Raw genomic sequence first — 18,651 nt, 5'->3', positions numbered from 1 at the left:
TCCACACACTCATCACAAGAGTCAAATGAGGGCTGGGCAGCACTTCTGAGTTGCTAAAGGCCTAAATAATCTTGACACCCAAGTGAAGTCAATCGGCAAGTGTTTGACACTCCTGCCAGAGCTTGGTAACATTAGGAGACAGCAGGCAAGTGACAAAAATCCAGAGCATTTCTGGTCCTCAGAGCTGGCCTTTCACAGCTATTGCCTCTTCACTCACATCCAAGCCCAGGGCAGATGTGACCAGGCTCTGGGCACCCATCAGGTGCAACTCAAATAGTGTCTTAAGAATTTTAAATTAATTCCCACCTATGGTAGTTAAACTTTATAGCTGATTTCCAGACCCCACATAACCAGAGGCACTGGCCACAGAAAGCAAGGAGCACAAGAGCTCCTCCTGGATCTTCACCATGAACCACCAGTCACTGGCACCTGGCAGCTTCTGGAGGGTGAGGAAACAGCATATGGGGTGGCAGCCTTTGACACAGCAGCTGCTGCATCCCACCTCACTTGGTTAGTGTTGCCATCAGTCTGGCACGCACCTAAACCAAGTGATTAGCAAATGAAGAACTATGACATGCCACAGTCAGGACACTCTGGAAAAGTGAGCTGGTCTTGCTTTATTGGCTAGCCCGAGTTATTTAATACAATACTAGATCCAGCCTCATCAGTCAACACCTACAAAAATTCAAGTAGAAGCACAAGCCAAGCAAGCACAGTACTTCAAACACTTAGACACTGACTCAGTTTCAGTGACATCTTGAAAGCTATTTCCAGACAAGTGTAACAGCTATTTTTGGCTGGTTCTTTCTTTCCCTATCAAGTTGTACAGAAAGGCAAAGTGGACAGGTCCAGATAAGGTTTGAACTTAGCACACCTGCTGTCTTCCAGGAGTAACCCAACAGTTCAGTGCAGACACTGATGTCACTCATGCCTTCACCTGTGATCACTGACTTCAGAGCCCAATGGACTAAGCACAGGTTTGAAGTCTCCTCAAGATGAAAACAAGGGTTTTACAGCTGATAATCTTATCAGCCTTCCCAGCAAAGCTTCAGTGCCAACAAAGCATATAAACCATAAACATGCTGTAGTCAAAAAGACTGTGGATAAAACCTTGACCACTTTATGTGAACAAAGATCGCTTTTTGTCATCATCCTCCTCCCTTCTAGCAGGACACTTGTGTACAAAGTGTGATATACCCCTGCTTCTCACCAATTGCTTTTAACACAGGCACTAAAATTCACAGAGAGCATCATCTTATTTTCAACCAATCCCTGTTGTGTGCCTGACACAATAGAGGCATTGGCAAAGTGACAGTGTATAATGGACACACCTAGCTGTTTTATACTGGGATTAGACTGCATTGAATCAAATTTATCTCTACCACATGAGAAAGCCACTTGTTTAGTCTCTTCTAAACAGCTGAGAGTAGATCACAAGACATCAGATGTCGCACCTGGCAGCACCACGGAGGACAGCTGAGGACCTTTGCTACCACTTACCTTGAATGCTCAACATTTGTCCCAGCTTCAGTGCTGCTCCCCGGACCTTGCACAAGGTTCTCACAATTCGTTCTGCATTGGCTTCCGACAGGAATGGGCTAGAATCCATCACCGCTTTCTTTCCTGAGTGCAAGGAAAAAAAGCATATGTATGAGAAACCCCCTTATCTGAGCAAGCTCACTTCATTGTGCTAGCTCACATTCAACAGGAGATCTGCCATTCAACAGGAGATCTGCCATTCAACAGGAGATCTGCCATTCCCCAGAGAAATCAAACCAGGACTCCACTCAGTGCCTTCACTGCAGCCCAGGGGCACAGACTGTAGTTGTACGTGTGTCTTGTGACAACTCTGACGCCACTGGCCTGAGGGGCAGCAGCATCAAGTCACAGCCTCTGTGGATCTCCGTGCTGCTGTGCAAGCTGGACAGATGTTGGTGCTCGAACTCACTGTATCAGCTAGCTCAACATAAAACGCTATGCGAAGGTCTCCAAGGCCCACACGGTGGGCTGCACCACAGCCACGGCCTCAGAAGAGCAGCAGGGAGGAGCCACAGCAAGGGGGAATTGACAAAAGCCTTGACAGCTCACTGGCACAGACTGAGAACGTGCTGGCACTTCTCAGGGAGGAAGCAGGGATTCACACCAGCACCAAACCTCTTTCCTCATACCAAGTAATTCTTGCCTGAAACACACACATTCATATGCAATTGCACAACCAGAGTGTGCACTGCTCTGTAGGGAACAGAAACAGCTTTCGCATCTTCAAGTCCACAATAACTTTCTTCTCTAATCAAACTGAAATCTACCATCTCCTGATATACTGACAAAACAAACTCTCCTCATACCATAACCCCAAAGCACCACGGCTGCATACAGCATTTTGAAAAAGCAGTCGATTGTTAAATCTGTGATGAGGTTAATCAATCCAGGGAGGCTGGAGATAGTCCTGACAGGAGAAGCTCAGCAGGAGCTCTCATCTGTGATACCATGCTCTTCTTGGACAGTTGCACTGATGGGGAAATTAACCCCTGTTGTCAAAATTGCAAACCTTCTTCCCTCTGTGCTCACATATGCATAGTGTTCCTCTGGGCAGCTTGTTACGAGAAAGACGCTGCCTTTAGACTGGAGAACATCTCAATGTAGTCAGTCACTTGTTCTGAGTGCGCATACAAGCCATGCACAGAGGAGGCCAAACCCTTCTGTCCTTACTCTCATCAGCAGTCACACAAGCATCGGCTTGCACAGAACAAGGCCCAAAATATACATACTGAAACACACGTCCCCAAAACAGGGTAAAGCTTTTTTTTTTTTTTTTTAAGGGAGAGGAAAGGAGACTCTTGGTCCCTTTGGTAGAAACAACCCAGAACTCCTCCTCCCGTTGCTGCCCAGTAGAGCAGGGTCAGAGGGGCAGGCAGGCACCCACCAGCCGCTTCTCTTGGGACTGCAGCTCAGCTCCTGCTTATGGAGAGCCAAGCAGGAGGAAGGTCAGGTCCTACAGCCAGGCTGCTGGGCCCTCAGCTGGTATGCACATCTTGGAGCCACATCATTTTTTTCAACACATCAGAGGAAAGGGTACTAAGGACGGAACAGCTGAAGCCCACATATATAACAAGCAGAGCCCAAAACAGCACAGCAGCTGAAATGGCCCTGAAGATCTCAGGCAGATGGAAATTACGGGTGTGTCGTGTAGTAACTGCAGCAGCGCGAGATGCTCTCCACCTCCAGCTAGCTCTCAGGAGGTATACAGAGACAGGCCAGGGGACAGGAGAAAGAACCAAGACTGAAGTAGCTGCTGTCTGAACTCTGGTGGCTCACACAACTTAGTACCACTTTCCTGAGGTACTAAGCATTTTACTGATGTGACAGACATCCTTCAGCCCCTCTGAGCAGCTGGCTTGCTTACAAAGCTTTCCCTAGAGATGTGATGCCACTGAACTCTCCACTGACAGCACAGAGAGGTGCCAAGCACTGCCCTCCCCTGTCCTTCAGCCTCTTCTTTCCTCCACCTGTTTGTGGGAGAGCAGCAAGATGGCACTGCATGTGCGACATGTATATGTACCAATCTCTCTCCTAAATAAAGAATGTACATGAAAAGGAGAAATAAAAACACCAGGAGGGAATACACAGGACAACTATCCTGCTCTTGAGAGCAAGATGCAGAGAAGCAGGAGAGACCAAGAAGTCACCATTTGCATCTCACATAGCAACCCTCAGAGCACATTTGACTCTGTATCCTGAATGTGAGCAGTTTGAGAGACTGAACAGGCAGAGCTGCACAGGGCAGAAGGATGTGGCTTTACCCACTTGGAAAGCTGGCTCTGGAGAGTGAAGTGCTTGGAGCCATCTAACAGAGCTCTGGCTCTCAATGATCCCATCAGGAAAACTCTGTCTTTAGCAATGATGAGGCAAATAATCCCTTGTATGAGCTCTATCAGACACACAGGAGCTAGGGAAAGTACTGAGTCAAAGCCTAAATTTCCTTCACACTACCTGCACACAAAAACATCTTCCTTTGAGTGTGTAGCAAGATAAAGGAGTTAGTTAATGATTAAAATAACCTCCAGAAGCCAACACACCCTGACAATTTTTAAAAAGCCTAATCAGAAAAAGAGCCAAACACAGGCACTCCCCATCCTCTTCTCCTGGCATGCTGCTCATTGAAGCCAAGCCCCAGGGGCACTACATGCTCACCAGGCAGCCCCACAGCACCTCATCAGCTGTGGCTTAGGTACTTTGCTAACAGTGGGCACGAACTTGAAAGCAAGAAAGCGACTTGAAAGCAAGAGTCAAAAGCAAGATTATGGAAACGGCAAGTGAAGAGGAAAATACAGAGAAAACAGACACAGGCTTCCAAAGCTGCAGGGAAAGGAAGAGGGGATACAACCCAGCACAAGCCCATGAAGAAATATACCAATATTTCCTGAGGGAATGGCAGGAAGATGTGCCAGGGGAGGTTCAGGTTGGACATTAGGAAAAGGTTCTTCACCCAGAGGTGCTGGAGCACTGGAACATGCTCCCCAGGGAGGTGTCACGGCCCCAAGCCTGACAGTGTTCCAGAAGAGACTGGACAACACCCTCAGACACATGGTGTGAACTGTGGGGTTGTCACATGCAGGGACAGGAGTTGGACTTGATGATTCTTGTGGGTCCCTTCCAACTCAGGAAGTTATATGATTCTATAGTTTACAGTAAGCCAATATTTTTCCGAAAGATGTCTGACACCTTTTAATGCTACAAGCTATTTCCTCCCCACTCCAAGATCACAAAGTTGTTTTGGGGTTTTTGGGGGGTTTGTTGTGGTTTGGTTATTTGGTTATAAGGAAAGAAAAAAGGCAAAGAGAAGTCACATCGAACCAAGCTGTGGCAACAAGGAGAGCTCAGAACTGAAGGCTCCTGCAGCCGCGGTACCTAGAGCTCAGTTCTTCCCCCGCAGAGGCAGCAGGCAGATGCACTCAGGAGTCTTGACCCACACTTCTCTCTCCAAATCCAGAGTTGACATGAACGCTTCCAAACCTGTGCGCATCGCACAGCTGTATCAGTGCTTTTCTGCCTCCTTTGCTACTGTCAAATTGAGAACTAGCCACTGGACTTTGCATGTGCATTTGTTTTTAGCACCATCTGCCACAAAAACTTTGGGGCAAGGGAAGAGTCAAGAAAACAGCCTAAGCACTGCGACTGATGACACAAGATTACATTATTCCCTTTCATAAGAAAACAACTCTACATTCAAACCTAGGCCAGCTGCCAGCCCCTGGGGGCTCTGCCCAACCTGGCATCTGCACAGTGCCCAGTAGAACAGCCCTGTACAAATAGTTAATGAGTTACAAAGTTGACCTTGAATCCAGAGTCTCTTTAGCAGTAATGGCAGCTATTTATCTGGGCACCCTTTCATTTTTATTCCTGGAAACTTACTTCTACCCTCCCCTTCCCACCCCATGTCAGCCTTTCACTTTAGATACACACTCTAAATACTGAGACTGCCATCAAGGTCACCAGTGACTGAGGAAGTTATTTTTAATTAGCTACATCAGCCTACCAATAAAATTCCCACTGGAAACCAAGCACAGCCTTTTTTTTTGTGTCTTTTTTTTTTTTTCTTTTAAAAAAAAAGGAAGATGAACCAAACCACTTAATAAAGAACTTACAAAGGGCAGAATTAGGTCCTCAAGCCCTTAAACACACACACAAAACACTGCACCTACTCACAAAAATTTGGTTGGCAATGGAAAGAATTTGTCCAGGACATCAGGCTTGGATGAAGAAGGGAGAACTTCACAAACTCTTGCACCAGATGATTTTGTTCTACGACAAATCCCTTAAAAAGTGAACTGCTTATGAAAACAGAGACAATTCAAAACAGAGAGAGAGGAAGGACCCTGTGGCTACTAAACCAGGATGGGGAAATTGAGCGGAAAAAGATTGGCACTAAGGCAGTTGGTAGGGAACATGTAGGACATTGTGGTCCCTCCATTTGATTACAGCAATGGAAAGTAGTACGAAGATCGCTTTAGCTCAGGACTTTCTGGCTTGCAGTTTTGTCACTGAAGGACCAGTGTTTCTAGCGCCATTTTAAAGGAGGGAAGACACTTAAATTTGTAGTGCCTGGACAAGAGGATGGTAACCAAAAGAAGGCTCCTTCCCATCCTGGCTCCCACTGAGAGTGTGAAATTCTTAGGCATGACTTCAGGCATGTACACACCCGGCTTGTTTAAGTTTGAAGTGCCAAGAAGTTGCTATTAATATTGCACCAGTGAGGAGAGAAAAGACACCATCTCCCAGCTTCCAGGGAACAGGACAATATGTCACCTTCAATAGAGATGGGTCTCAGCCTGAGCTTATGGCCCTGCAGCCAGAAAATCTGTACACAAATGCCTCAGGCTGGATTCATGAAAGGGGTGCAGAGGTATTTTTTTTAAGAAATATAAAGGTACCTATGTCAAGAGATTTCCCCCAAGAACAGCTAAGGCTGGTACTGCCAGAAGAACAGTAAGAAAATAAGATCTTGGACTCAAGACTGCGTACATATCCTCTGCCATGCATTTTTGCAGGAGCAGAGCCCAGGGATGGAGTTCTCATCCATGGAGCCTTACTCACCACTGTAAATCCTGGGGAAAACACATCCAAGGGCACAAGCTAGAGGCTGTAGCTGCATCACCTGGAGACTCTGATGTGTTCTTAGTGTGAGACACTCCAAGACAGCACAAGGGTTGAAAGAGTCTTTTACTTCTGCCCCACCTCAGCACTTGGCTGCTATCATTTTCTAACTCTCTTGCCTAGCAGCAGCCCTCATGGCCTCATTCATTAAATAAGGTTTGTTCAAGAAAATTACTCCTCCCCAAGCACAACTCAGGCTGCAGAGCTGGCTTCTGGCAGCAAGTTATAGTTATAGGGGAAAATAATCATTTCACTAGCAAGAAGAAAAAAAAGTCTGAAGGTGCAATTGCTTTATTGCAAGGAAAAACCATCTGCTACCTTCTAAAGAATCCTTTCCCATGCTGTGAGGAAGAGAAAAAAAAGCTCATGTTATTCCCTCAGATTTCATAGCTCTGCAAGCTCATGTTTGTATTTTGGGGTGTGCCCAATTAGAAAATAATCTGGCAAGCAGAGAAATACCAACAGTTGTGCAATCTGTTAACAGCAAAGCCAACTTCTAACAGGTATGAACAACCTGTAAAACATCACAAGCACTGAAAGCAAAAGCCTTCAAGGATTCTCTACAGGATGGGCCAGGTTTGCCTAAATGCATGCTTTTAAAGCAAAGAAACCCACCCAGCCTCAAACACCTCAGGTCATGGACAGAAAGAATAACTCTTAGCCAAGGATCCTTTTTCTCCACTGGGTTGCTTTGTATCGCATAGTTGTACAGGGACCACAAAGACACAAGCATTAACTAGGAGTGTCCTGGCTGACACACAAGCTGCTCTTCACCCTTGTCCCCCCACCACAGGCAATGTGTTTCATCTGCTGGGGTGCTGGGTTTTGGCTGGGGGAGCAGGAGGTTTTGTTTTGCTTTTTTTGGGGGGGTTTGTTTGTTTTGTGGGGTTTTTTTTTGTTTGTTTTGGTTTTGTTTTGGCTTTGTTTGTTTGTTTTGGGTTGTTGTTGTTGTTGTTTTTTTCTTACCCCTCCCCTTCCAAATTTCTTCAGTTTTCAGCCACTCCAGTACCTTCTGGAATAGAGGTTCACACTTTCTCAGTCTCCACCTACTCCCAAAGACAACCAGGAAAAAGACACAAACTGGCCTTGTAGCAGAATACTATTTGCCACAGTGTAAAATGACAAGGATCCAGCAGCTGTCATTACTTCAAAGTAATGCTTCTGAACCAGGAACAATCTTTACCTCCAGCTGCAAGAGCTTGGCCCTTTCCTCAGTTCCCTCCAGTCACTGGAAATAATCTAAAGACACAAATGTGTCAGCCAAACCAGCCAGGGCAGCTGAACACCCACCTGCAATAATTGTAACAAAAAACTTTACATTTTGCCTACATTTGTAGGAACCACCAAAAGGCTTTTCATGGATAAGAAACAAATGCATGGAGCTATAAGCCCGTACGTTGTAATCTCATATTTTCCAGGAAAGAATGCCATGTCCATTCTATGTGCTAAACCATTCACATGAACAGAACCATTCAGTACCACCATATTTTGCCAACATGTGAGCTTACAAGAAAGCCACCATGGCATGGCCAGGTACACCTCAGGAACATTTTACCTCCAATTCCAAACTAAGTGGGAAGAAAACAAGCCCAGGTCAATTTGCACAGCACAGCCTTTTGACCTGTTATGAGAATCCTTCAGATGGTGGGAAAAGAAAGATACTAGAAATAAAGAATTGCCATTTAACATGTACAGAAAGGGTTGTGTCTCTCTTCAAAGAGAACAGCCATCCTTGGAGTTCCTACTAAGCAGGATATCCTTAATTTTCAGAGTGCAACTACAAACTACAGTATTCAGACAAAAAGGGTCAGCTACATTTTCTATATGAACAGAACTATATGGTTTCACTGAGGAAAGATTTTATATCACCAAGACGACCTAACAGCAGGCACAGGTATTATACTCAAATTCACGGGTGGCTGTGGAAAAGTCAGCTGTAGGAATCGTGCCAGCAGATACTCATTCACTCGCATATACCCCTGATCTCTGTCTACATATGGGGGCTGTGGTGTACTCATATGGAAAAAAAGACTCGGGAGACAGAGAAGGATTATGTTAAAAATAAAAGAACTAACTGCGTCCCCCTATTATTTTGACTGCCTCACCATCCCACATTCGAAAGAATAAAATTTTGCAAGTGCAGGTAAACTGTGTCTGGGAAGCTAAAAAAATATAAATATAAATATAAATATAAATATAAATATAAATATAAATATAAATATAAATATAAATATAAATATAAATATAAATATAAATATAAATATAAATATAAATATAAATATAAATATAAATGGCTTACCACTGCGTTCGTCGGATCTAAGGCTCTTCTTTGCAACTTCTGCCAATGCCCCAATGCCAAGACCAACAGCTAGTCCTTTAAAATAAGAAAAAGACCCAGGTTAGTACAAAAAAACCTTCTGAGCCACAAACAGGCATTTTTGTAATTAACCTTCAGCCATACAGTCAAACACACAGCAGCAAAACAGCTTGATTAGAACATCCTGGCTCTTGCAACTGAGTCATCTTCAAGTTTGACACTGACTGGGATTCTCCTGTTGTTCTTCAGCCCAGCACAGCAGCCAGGTACCGTAGGCTCAGCCAGTCTGGGTTGTCAGGCTATTATAAAGTACATCAAGAAGTGCTACTCAGAGCTCTGTGCTCTGGCTGAGGTGCCGCTGTGGGCTCAGATCGTGGAGTTTCAAAGAAGGGAAGAAAAAATAAATCTCACAAACATGGTTCTCAAAGTACAATTCTCAGGAAACAACAGAATCCCCATCGCCCTCCAAACTGTGTCACCACAGTAGGGGGAAGCAAATCTCTAATTAGATGAAGCCACTGCCAGTAGAGGTTAAGGCTCCGTGACCCTACTGTCTATGCATTCAGGTTTATTTGTGCTCATAAGCTGTCTTTGACTTTCACGTGCTCATTAACTATGATGAACATGTTTTTCCCAAGGCCCACCTTGTGCAAACAGTGTGGTAACGTGCAGTTCCAAGGAGCTGTGCTGGGGAGCAGCGAGTAGCCCCGCACAGTAACAGCAAACCCATAAAACCAAACACCCGTGCTTGTAACAGCAAACCCATAAAACCAAACACCCGTGCTCCATGTGCTCTTACACACCTGCACACAGGGAATTGCAGGGTGTTGGTTCAACAGCCACAGATAAAGCTACAAAAGAAGTGCTATCTGCCTCCACTACCCTGACCAAAGCCACTGAAGATTACCCAGACACAGATCTAATCATGCAGTAATCCATAGTACCAAAGGTCCCGCTGCCTTCCCAATTTAAAAATATTTATTTTGCTGGATAATAAGTGACTTGGGCAACCAGAACAGCTGCTATTCCTTAACATCTCCTCAGCAATGGTGCAGTACTGGGTGTGCATGTTTTCCAAGCACCGCCAAGCCCTCCCTGAGGCTCCACAAGACAGCTTCCCAGGCCAAACAACTGGGGGACACCAGATACAACGAAGGCAGCACAGCTGACCAGCACAATGGCACTTCGCACATGTGTGCAGGAGGAAACGCATGCACACATTTTGTAGTCTCAAGTTGAACTTCATCTTGCACTAAGTTTTTCCTCTCTCCCACCAGGTAATTACAACCCCACCTCTACCAATAAAACTTGAAACTTGCACAGAATGTCTGCTTCAGAAATAGCTCCATCTGCAGCCTTGCAGCCTACATACATTGGGCCAAAGAGTCCGGTGTCAGCTGAAGCGCAGGAGGCATCAGTGCTGTGGCCTTCACAAGGACAGCTTCCAGGGCAGCTCCCGCGCCATTTAACTGTCAGACCTTTCATTCTCCATGGCACATGAATGTTTTGGAGCATATGGCATAATACAGAAATCTGCATTCAGAGAAAAATTTAACTTTTACAGGATGCCACGATTTTAACATTATAGCTAGATTGAAAAGTCCTGAATTTTGTTGTTTGCTTTGGGTTTCAGGTTATTTCTTTGGGTATTTTTGGTGTGGAGTTTGTCTGTTTAAAAAAAAAATGTTTTCCGTATTTTCTGCATGTTTTCCTGTGGAGGTGGCAGCACTGAAATGCCAAATTTAAGCCTAGGGAAGTCTGCTGTCACTAGCTAACTTCTGCAGACCCTTCCATAGTGCCAAGCCATGCATGACCACTGAGCGAGTCTTTTGCACCAGAAAAACAGAGGTTTAATGAGCTGAAAGTGAGAAAAATATTCCTGGACTCCACAGCCAAGAAGCAAAGAGACTTCTCAAACACAGCATAAACAGTATCAATTAAAATGCTCATACACAGCCATCTCCCATCAGATCCCACATGCAAGGCAATAACTTGGAACAGAAGAGGCATATGGGAAGCCAATGAAGACAGATATCTCATCTACAAAATGTGGTTTTGTAGACTGAATACCACTCAGGAAGCACTTCTGTTGGCCTTGATCCCACTGTCACCACCTCCAAAGCAATGCTACCCATCAGGAATCTGCTTGGTCATTATCAGAATTGGACTGAACTGGGCTGGCAGTCATTGGTTCCAAATTAAATACATTGCTTCTCCTTCTAAAAACTCTGTGTTCACTACAGAGATTTAGTGTATGCATCTAAAATAAAACATCTGAAGTTTCTAATCTCTGTTCTCTCTTAAGACACAAACCACTTCAAAAGCAAACAAAAGACCAGGAACCAGATTCTACTCTGCCTTCCCAAATAGAACTGGAGAAGTTCTAGCATGCTCCAAAGTAGCTTGTGATTTACACCGATGCTGACAAGATCAGACTCCAAACAAGAGAGTGTCACACCTCCCCTCTCCTGGAGGCACACACTTGAGCATCTGAACTGAACTACATTGTGTATTTACAATAGGTACTCTTGGAATCTGCTCACTGCTCCACCCTGTCCAATTTTCTAGAAAATGAACTCTAATCACCAGTCAACGACTTGTTTCAAATAAACTAAATCCAGGCATAAATACGTTGCTAAGGTTTAAAGACCTTAAGTTTAAACAAAGGCTTCAAGCATCTTCAAACTATCATCACAGTGCTCAGCAGGACATTTAGCTCAGGGCATTACACAAAAATACAATGCAGCATTCCTACTTCAGCTCTTCAGTAACCACCTGGAAACACCTCGAGGCACACACAGCCCTGTGGTGACAGGAGGGCAGATCATATTCTTGGGACTGTGCAGGGTCAAGTGCATCTTGGGTGTTTGCTGCTTCTTAGCAGCTAAGCCTGCAAGAAATTAAGTCAGCTGTATATGTGACCTTTTATCACTGAGAAATAGGTAACAATTCAAAGTCATATTTCTCATTGAAGCAATACCAAAAGTTGGTGTTTTCGCTGAACATCCAGGGCTTAGAAAAAGCTGCCGCTTTTCAGAAGCCTCAGTGGCTCACTTTATTCCTTACTATCAGAAGTTCTATAAATCAGGGAATTAAATAATGGCCTAAACTCCTAATGGCTATAACTCCACCCACTAACATCACTACTAGGGATAAGTCTTCAAGAACACATTGCTTTGTCCTTTATTAACTTGAATTTCATTTCCCATGGCATTTGGAGCACACACAGCTCGCACAACAAAAAAGCACATGGAAAACTTCACCCTTCCTCATCTTACAAACTAGACTAATACCAGAGGCTTCAGAAAGCAAGTACTAGACAGGAGGGTTCAGAACCACAACACTCATTTCCTGAAATGGCACCTGATTTGTTTTCCAGGCCTCTTTTACACACACACCCATCGGAAAAGCTGTGGTCTAGGCACATATTTGAACACAAATAATGCCGTATACTGGCTCTGGCTGAGATAGAAATTAATCTTCTTCATAGCAGCCTGTACCATGCTGTGTGTTGGATTTGTGACTACAGTGTTGATAACACACCGATGTTTTAGCTGTGTGTTTGCACAGCATCAAGGCTTTATCTTTTTCCCACTCTGCCCCCAACAAGTCAGCTGGGAAGGGACACAGCCAAGCCAGGTGACCAAAACCAATCAAAGGGATATCCATACCACATAACGTCATGCCCAGCAGTAAAAGCTTGGAGAAAGGAGGATGAAAGGGGGAGATGTTTGGGGTTACGGTGTTTGCCTTCCCGAGGAACAGCTACAGATGTCAAGGCCCCGCTTCCCAGGACACAGCTGGACATCTGCCTGCTGACAGGGAGTAGTGAATTAATTCCTCTTGTTGCTTTGCTTGTGCGTGGAGCTTTGCTTCACCCATTAAACTGTCTTTATCCCAACCCCCCAAGTTTCCTCACTTTTGCTCTTCCTATTCTGTCCTGCCGTGGAAATGAGTGAGCAGCTGCATGGGGCTCAACTGCCAGCTGAGGTCAACCCACCACAGGCTGCCAGCCGCTCACCTCTTACTGGGACCAGGTCATCCCTCCAAAGAGCCTCCACGGGGGTAGAAGAGCCCACTCCTCCTTTGGGCCGCTAGTCTACTGACCTTGCACAAGTCACTCCTAACGTCTCTCATTTTCCTTGTCTGCAAGGTATTTCCTCCAAGAGTAATCACTCTGGGACAACTCTCAGCATCACTGAACAGCCACGGTTCAGTGCCTTGGAAAACAACATCCCCAAGCACCTCTAGAAAGTCACACTCCTACATTTTGCTCTTTATGCAGACAGATTATTTCAGGCCTGGAAAATGTCACTTGTTTTTACACTAAGTGCCCCTTCAGAAATTTTCCAGGCATCTTCAGCACTTGTTACACTTCAAACCAAGCCCATCAAGAGATGATTTGGAATCAGTTTGGTTCAAGAAGAATCCTCTTGCTCAGCAACTGACACAACAAAACAAAGAGGAGACTGAATGGGCTGTTATCACTCTGCTGCGCCTGCCAGGCACAGGGTGGGTGACACTCCCCTGGAGCAGCCTCTGCCCTGTTTTTGGTCAGGTCAAACACCACAAAGGACACAGTGCACGCTGCAGGCAGTTGTGCATAGATTTCCACTTGCTTTCTGAGCATTAAATGCTCACCAGAATAAGGCCACACTTGCTTGTCACTCATGTAACAATCTGAATTCTGTTGTCAGTCCTGTATACACTTTAGTAAGACACCTCAAGAAGCTAGTTTCTTTTTTCTTCCAAAATGGCTACAATAATCACACTAGATCTAGACTTCACTGCCAGCTTCCTGAATTTTCTTTATTGCAAACGGATCTTATTATATCATTAAAATAATAAACTCACAAACCAGGAATATGATTAAGTGAGACAGAAACTGCTTAGAAAAGACAACGATGCAATGAAGGGAGAACGGAAAACAGAAAACATCAGGAACTGTGCGGGTGGAACAGATGACCCATCAAGCTACAAAACAAGCATGGGAAAAAAAAAAAGCAGAAAGATCTGTTTTACCAATTCCAATCCTGGGGAAAAAAGAAAAAATAAAAAAACAAACCAAAAACATACAACACACACAAAAAAGCAAATATGATATTTAGTACTATAAATCCAGCTGCTGCAAGAAGCATACAAAAATACATATAAAGGACAAAAGTTCAGTAAGAGGATCTTGTGCTGATTACAGAGAAATATTAGCTCAGTATTACATGGAAGCTTTATAGAAAATGATAACTTCAAGGTGTTCTTTGCTCACAGAAGAGGTGAGAAACCAGGCAAACTCTGCAGTTCACGTTTTTCTGCCTCCTGTTCCTAATTTGTCTGTCACCCATGAGAGAGTGTCCTGTCACCACAGCTGAGAGATTTAAATTCCCTACAACTCTGGGAGACAACAAAAAACACCCAAAGACAAGAGGAGGCATGATTTGAGTGTGAATGGGATCACGCCGATAGCATGGAAGTGCAGCTCTCTGAACCCCAGGAATGGTTAGGAGAAATCTGGTTTTGACCTACTCAACGTCTTCCCATCTTCTCCAAGTCTAAAATTATGTTATAAAATGGAAATTTAAAAAATAAGTGTTTGGGGTGGTTTTGGTTTTTTTTAGTGGGTTTTATCCCACAAAGAAAGGCGAGAGTAAAATTCTGGTTTGACTGGTGTGGAGGTGGTGGGGGAATAATTCACCTCAACCATTTCCCACAATGACTTCCCAAGGTCTTCAAAGGAAGATGGCATCCCAGAGCACAAAAGAAAAACTGCACAAAAAGCTTACTTGCTATAAGCCACACTCCCTCATAGACAAGGAGCAGCTTCCTGCCCTTAGTTATTTTCAAGGCAATGCAAAAAGGCAGGTGGCAGAGCTGGAAATTATCACCCTCAGCCCTGCTACCCACCATTTAATCCTGATCACTTGGACATCCAGGGAAGAAAGAAGAGAGCCAAGTCACTCCTATTCCACAGGTTAACAGTGATATCCCCTGCAAGAGGGCTCCTTCCAGCTGTTAACCATCATCCCTCAGCAGCAGCAGGTGCTCCCAAAAACCAATAATGTAACTGCAGACTCTCATTAAATCATCCTACACCTTGTTGCTGACTTCTGTTGAAAAGGCAAGACATGAGAAAACGCATGAGGGAACACAGGGAACCTCAAACTCACCTATCACTGAACTTCGAAACACTTCATTTACTTTAAGCTTATCTTGCTTTCTCTAAACAAATACATTAAAATGGGGCTGATCTTAGGAAAGCAAAAATCAATTCTCATCTCAGTTGGAAACCGCCTTCTATGCCCTCATAAGACTCCCTTAATCAGCCTCGCTCCTCAGCTTGGAGATTTTTTTTACAAAATGTATACACATTACCTCTTGTATCACTCCTGAGACTAATTCCCAGAAAGGACTGACAGCAAGGACAGTAAGCAGCTGGGAGAAGCACACAAGTACTGCCTTCCCCTGCTTACAGTCTGAGAGGGAAAGTCAACCATAAGCCAAAGCTCAACAACTTCAGAGCAATCCAAAGATGGGTAAAAGTGAATGGTGCACGACAGCTCTTGCCATCAGATAATGTTCCTTAGTTTAAGCATTTAAAATGCTTTATATCGCTGCAATTTGAAAAGAACATTTCTCATCAGACACAAGCCAGTCAGGAAAAGTCATACTAGAACTGGCTGATGGAGTTTCATAATTGCACTGGTTCTCTCAAGGCCATGGGCAGGTTGGAAAAAGCAGGAGCTGCTCCTTGCTATAAGAGTCCCTCTTTCCAGGCAGTTCTAGAGGCTCCTGTCAGTCTGGATCAAGACCTGACCACTATAAAGCATTCCTCATATATAGTCCTTCCCACGTGGGGCTGCCCACACTACTTCAGGCACATCACACCTCCAGAAACCTTCTTCAAGCGTTATGCAGCCTATCAATATATTACCAAGAGATTTCCTAAACTAGAAAACAAAACAAACAAACAAAAACAGAAAAGAAAAAAAAAAAAACCAAACACAACCAAAAAAACCCCCACTACCTACAGGTCACATCTGTTGTTTGTTAGCCAGTGTACAATCATATTTCTCCTTGCTGTTGCAAAGAAAAATTCAGAAGGAAACATAAGCAATGAATGCTAACACAAGATTACAGAGACTGGAGAATCTGAACACCATTTTTGCAACACGTTCCCCAAAAAGCAGGCTGAAAGCAAGAGCTCTGCCTTGCCAGCAATTTCAATCATATAAACCAGACATCCGGAGCAGAAGGGCAAGACTGAAAAACAGGTGACACACACACTGCTTATAAACAATCTTTCTTTTTTACTCTCCCTTCGTGGTTTTGGTTTGGTGGGTTTTTTTTTTTCTGTTTTTTAACCTGAGGTTAGGAGAAGACAGGTAGGTAGTTATATTTCCCCTTGAAGCATGAGTCAGCCTTCCCTCACGCCTTGGGTGCCAAGAGCTGGAACGTACAGCAACAGCACTGGAACTCAAAGTGCACAGAAAATTCGGTCATCTGCCACTTCACATCGCTGTCAGCAAGCAGCCACATCTGAAAGATGACAGCTAAGTGTTGTGATACTTTCCATAAAAATCAAAGCTGGAGTAGAACAGAGACCTGTATGCTAGCAGAGCTTAAAAACAAAGTCAAGTGAATTTTTTACTCCAAAAAGCAGATAATGAATTCTGCTTCCCTTTAAGGAACACCAAGCATGCTGAGAAGCCAGAGCACCTGCAATGAACTTCAGTGTTAGAGAGGTCTGACCAGCATTTGAACCTTATGTTATCACAAAAGTCACTTGCTGCTTACTTCTGCACTGCAGAGAATCAGTCTCTGCCCCCAGCTCCTCCTAGTGTGCATTTTACTCTGGCAAAGAGACACACAGAGGAAGAATAATTGTTTTTTTATTTAATAGTTGATCTGCATTACATTTGACAGGCTATTTTTCTTTCTTCTGGGATCCATAAGACAAGGATGTCTGCATTGAACATGTGCTTCTCTATCAAATTTTGTGGAAAAGAAACATCAGAGCCACAAGGGCCTAACATGCTACTTGAGAGAGACTGTTAACAACCTAGACAGGCTACTATCATCTCAAAACATTATGGTAACAAAAAAGCTAATCATTCAATGGGTAGTCTCTGTTGTTAAGTACAACTAGCTGTGATCATCTTTTCCACCCGCAATACTGTGATTGTTCCCTTTTCCTCAGGAACACGTTAAGTCCTTTGATGGCTTTGATTTAAGACATTAGTAAGCACCATCTGTTAATATTACTGAATATATGTAGCTGCTTTTTAACGTCGTAAGTCCCATTCTGCAAATAAAATTCACATAGGTTTCAGCTAGCTTGATCTTATAAGCTCAGACTTTACATCCTTCCCCAGAGAAAGTGGTTTATAAGCAATGGCTAATTAAATCAAACCTTATCATTTCCCTGTCCTCAAAAATCAATACCAAATGGATATATTTTATATTTAACCACTGTTCAGAGAAGTAGCAAGGGTAAGTTTGGGAAAAAAATATTTTACATAACAGCTCCTCCAGCTGTCTCTGATTGACAGTAACAGTATACTGTAAGGATTAGGAGAGCAAAATAGCATAAGCAGGACCAGGGTATTTGTACAGACTGGAGAACAACCTGCACCTCACTCTCTCCCTCATTAAAACAGCACAGTCCAGTATGTGTTACCATGAAAATGTGCAGTTCTGCTATGCACATCATCTGCCCTATGCTCTTAAGACCAACTTTTTTTTTCCATTCCAGAACAGGTATATGAAAACTAAGCTCTGGGAATACGTCAGCCTGCCATCTTACGACAAATGAAAACATATGCAAATTCTGTAGTTACAGGTAGCTTGCTGGACGCATCTGAAAGGTCTGTTTAGGTGGGGAGCTTTTCTTCATTGCCATAATAATCACAGTAGCAGACACAACAGAAGAATAACAGAAGATAGAATTTAAAGTATAATTTCATTCTGACGCAAGGCCAAGATCCATAATTGTAATGAAACAGCCCATATCAAGCTCTGAGCTAACCAGTCGTTTGTGGGAAAGCACCTTCCTATTAGCAAGCTTAACCAGAAGATAGAACCAACTAATGCTTCAGCAGGAACACCGTCATAGCCAGTAATCAGTATGTGCAAGTGTAGTGACTCTGCAAGTGTGGGTGTGCAAACTGACCTCCAAAGTTGGCGAGCCGTCCGATCCTTGTGACAGGAACCTTCCTCTCCCGGGCCCGCTCACTGAGCTGTACCAGAAAGAAGAGGAAAGGAAAACAAGAAATCCACAAATTAAATGGGCATATGGTCAGATATCTGCAAATTCAGACCACAACTTTAAAAGCACTTGAAGAACAACACTGTTACAGAAAGCTTTTCTTGAACACTGAGCCTTACATATGTGGAGAGATTTTCAAGTGGACACACTGCAGAACAGATACACCATGAACTGAAACATTCACTAAGTAGAGGAGTGGGTAAGAGGGTTGGAAAGATAGAAGAGCTGACAGCCATGTTTAGAAATCCCATTTTTACCTTCACCTTAGCAACCCTTATATTTTGAACATGGAGGAGCAGCACAAAGCCAACCCAAACTCCATTCCACACATGGAATGAGAACTCATGGAAGGTTATCAGGTTCAGAGTACTCTAGATAATCCCACCACACACAACAGCTGGAGCAGCAGAAACATACCGTT

At 43.9% G+C, this 18,651-nt stretch overlaps 1 protein-coding gene across 3 annotated transcripts in view; it reads right to left on the bottom strand.

Annotated features, from left to right (window-relative positions):
- The window catches only part of COQ8A (coenzyme Q8A), a 47,565-nt gene that overhangs the window by 12,951 nt on the left and 15,963 nt on the right, over nt 1–18,651 (bottom strand). For all 3 annotated transcript variants that reach the window (XM_065058639.1, XM_065058640.1, XM_065058641.1), the window contains exons 4-6: nt 18,135–18,201; nt 8,954–9,028; nt 1,501–1,623 (exon numbers count right to left, since the gene is read on the bottom strand). In XM_065058639.1, the coding sequence (XP_064914711.1) occupies nt 1,501–1,623; nt 8,954–9,028; nt 18,135–18,201 (265 nt within the window). The remainder of the gene's footprint in view (nt 1–1,500; nt 1,624–8,953; nt 9,029–18,134; nt 18,202–18,651) is intronic.

Source organism: Columba livia, chromosome 3 (assembly GCF_036013475.1).
Source record: "Columba livia isolate bColLiv1 breed racing homer chromosome 3, bColLiv1.pat.W.v2, whole genome shotgun sequence".
NCBI classification, from domain to species: domain Eukaryota; kingdom Metazoa; phylum Chordata; class Aves; order Columbiformes; family Columbidae; genus Columba; species Columba livia.
Note: the sequence above shows the minus strand (reverse complement) of the source record. Positions and strands in the feature narration are given on the sequence as shown.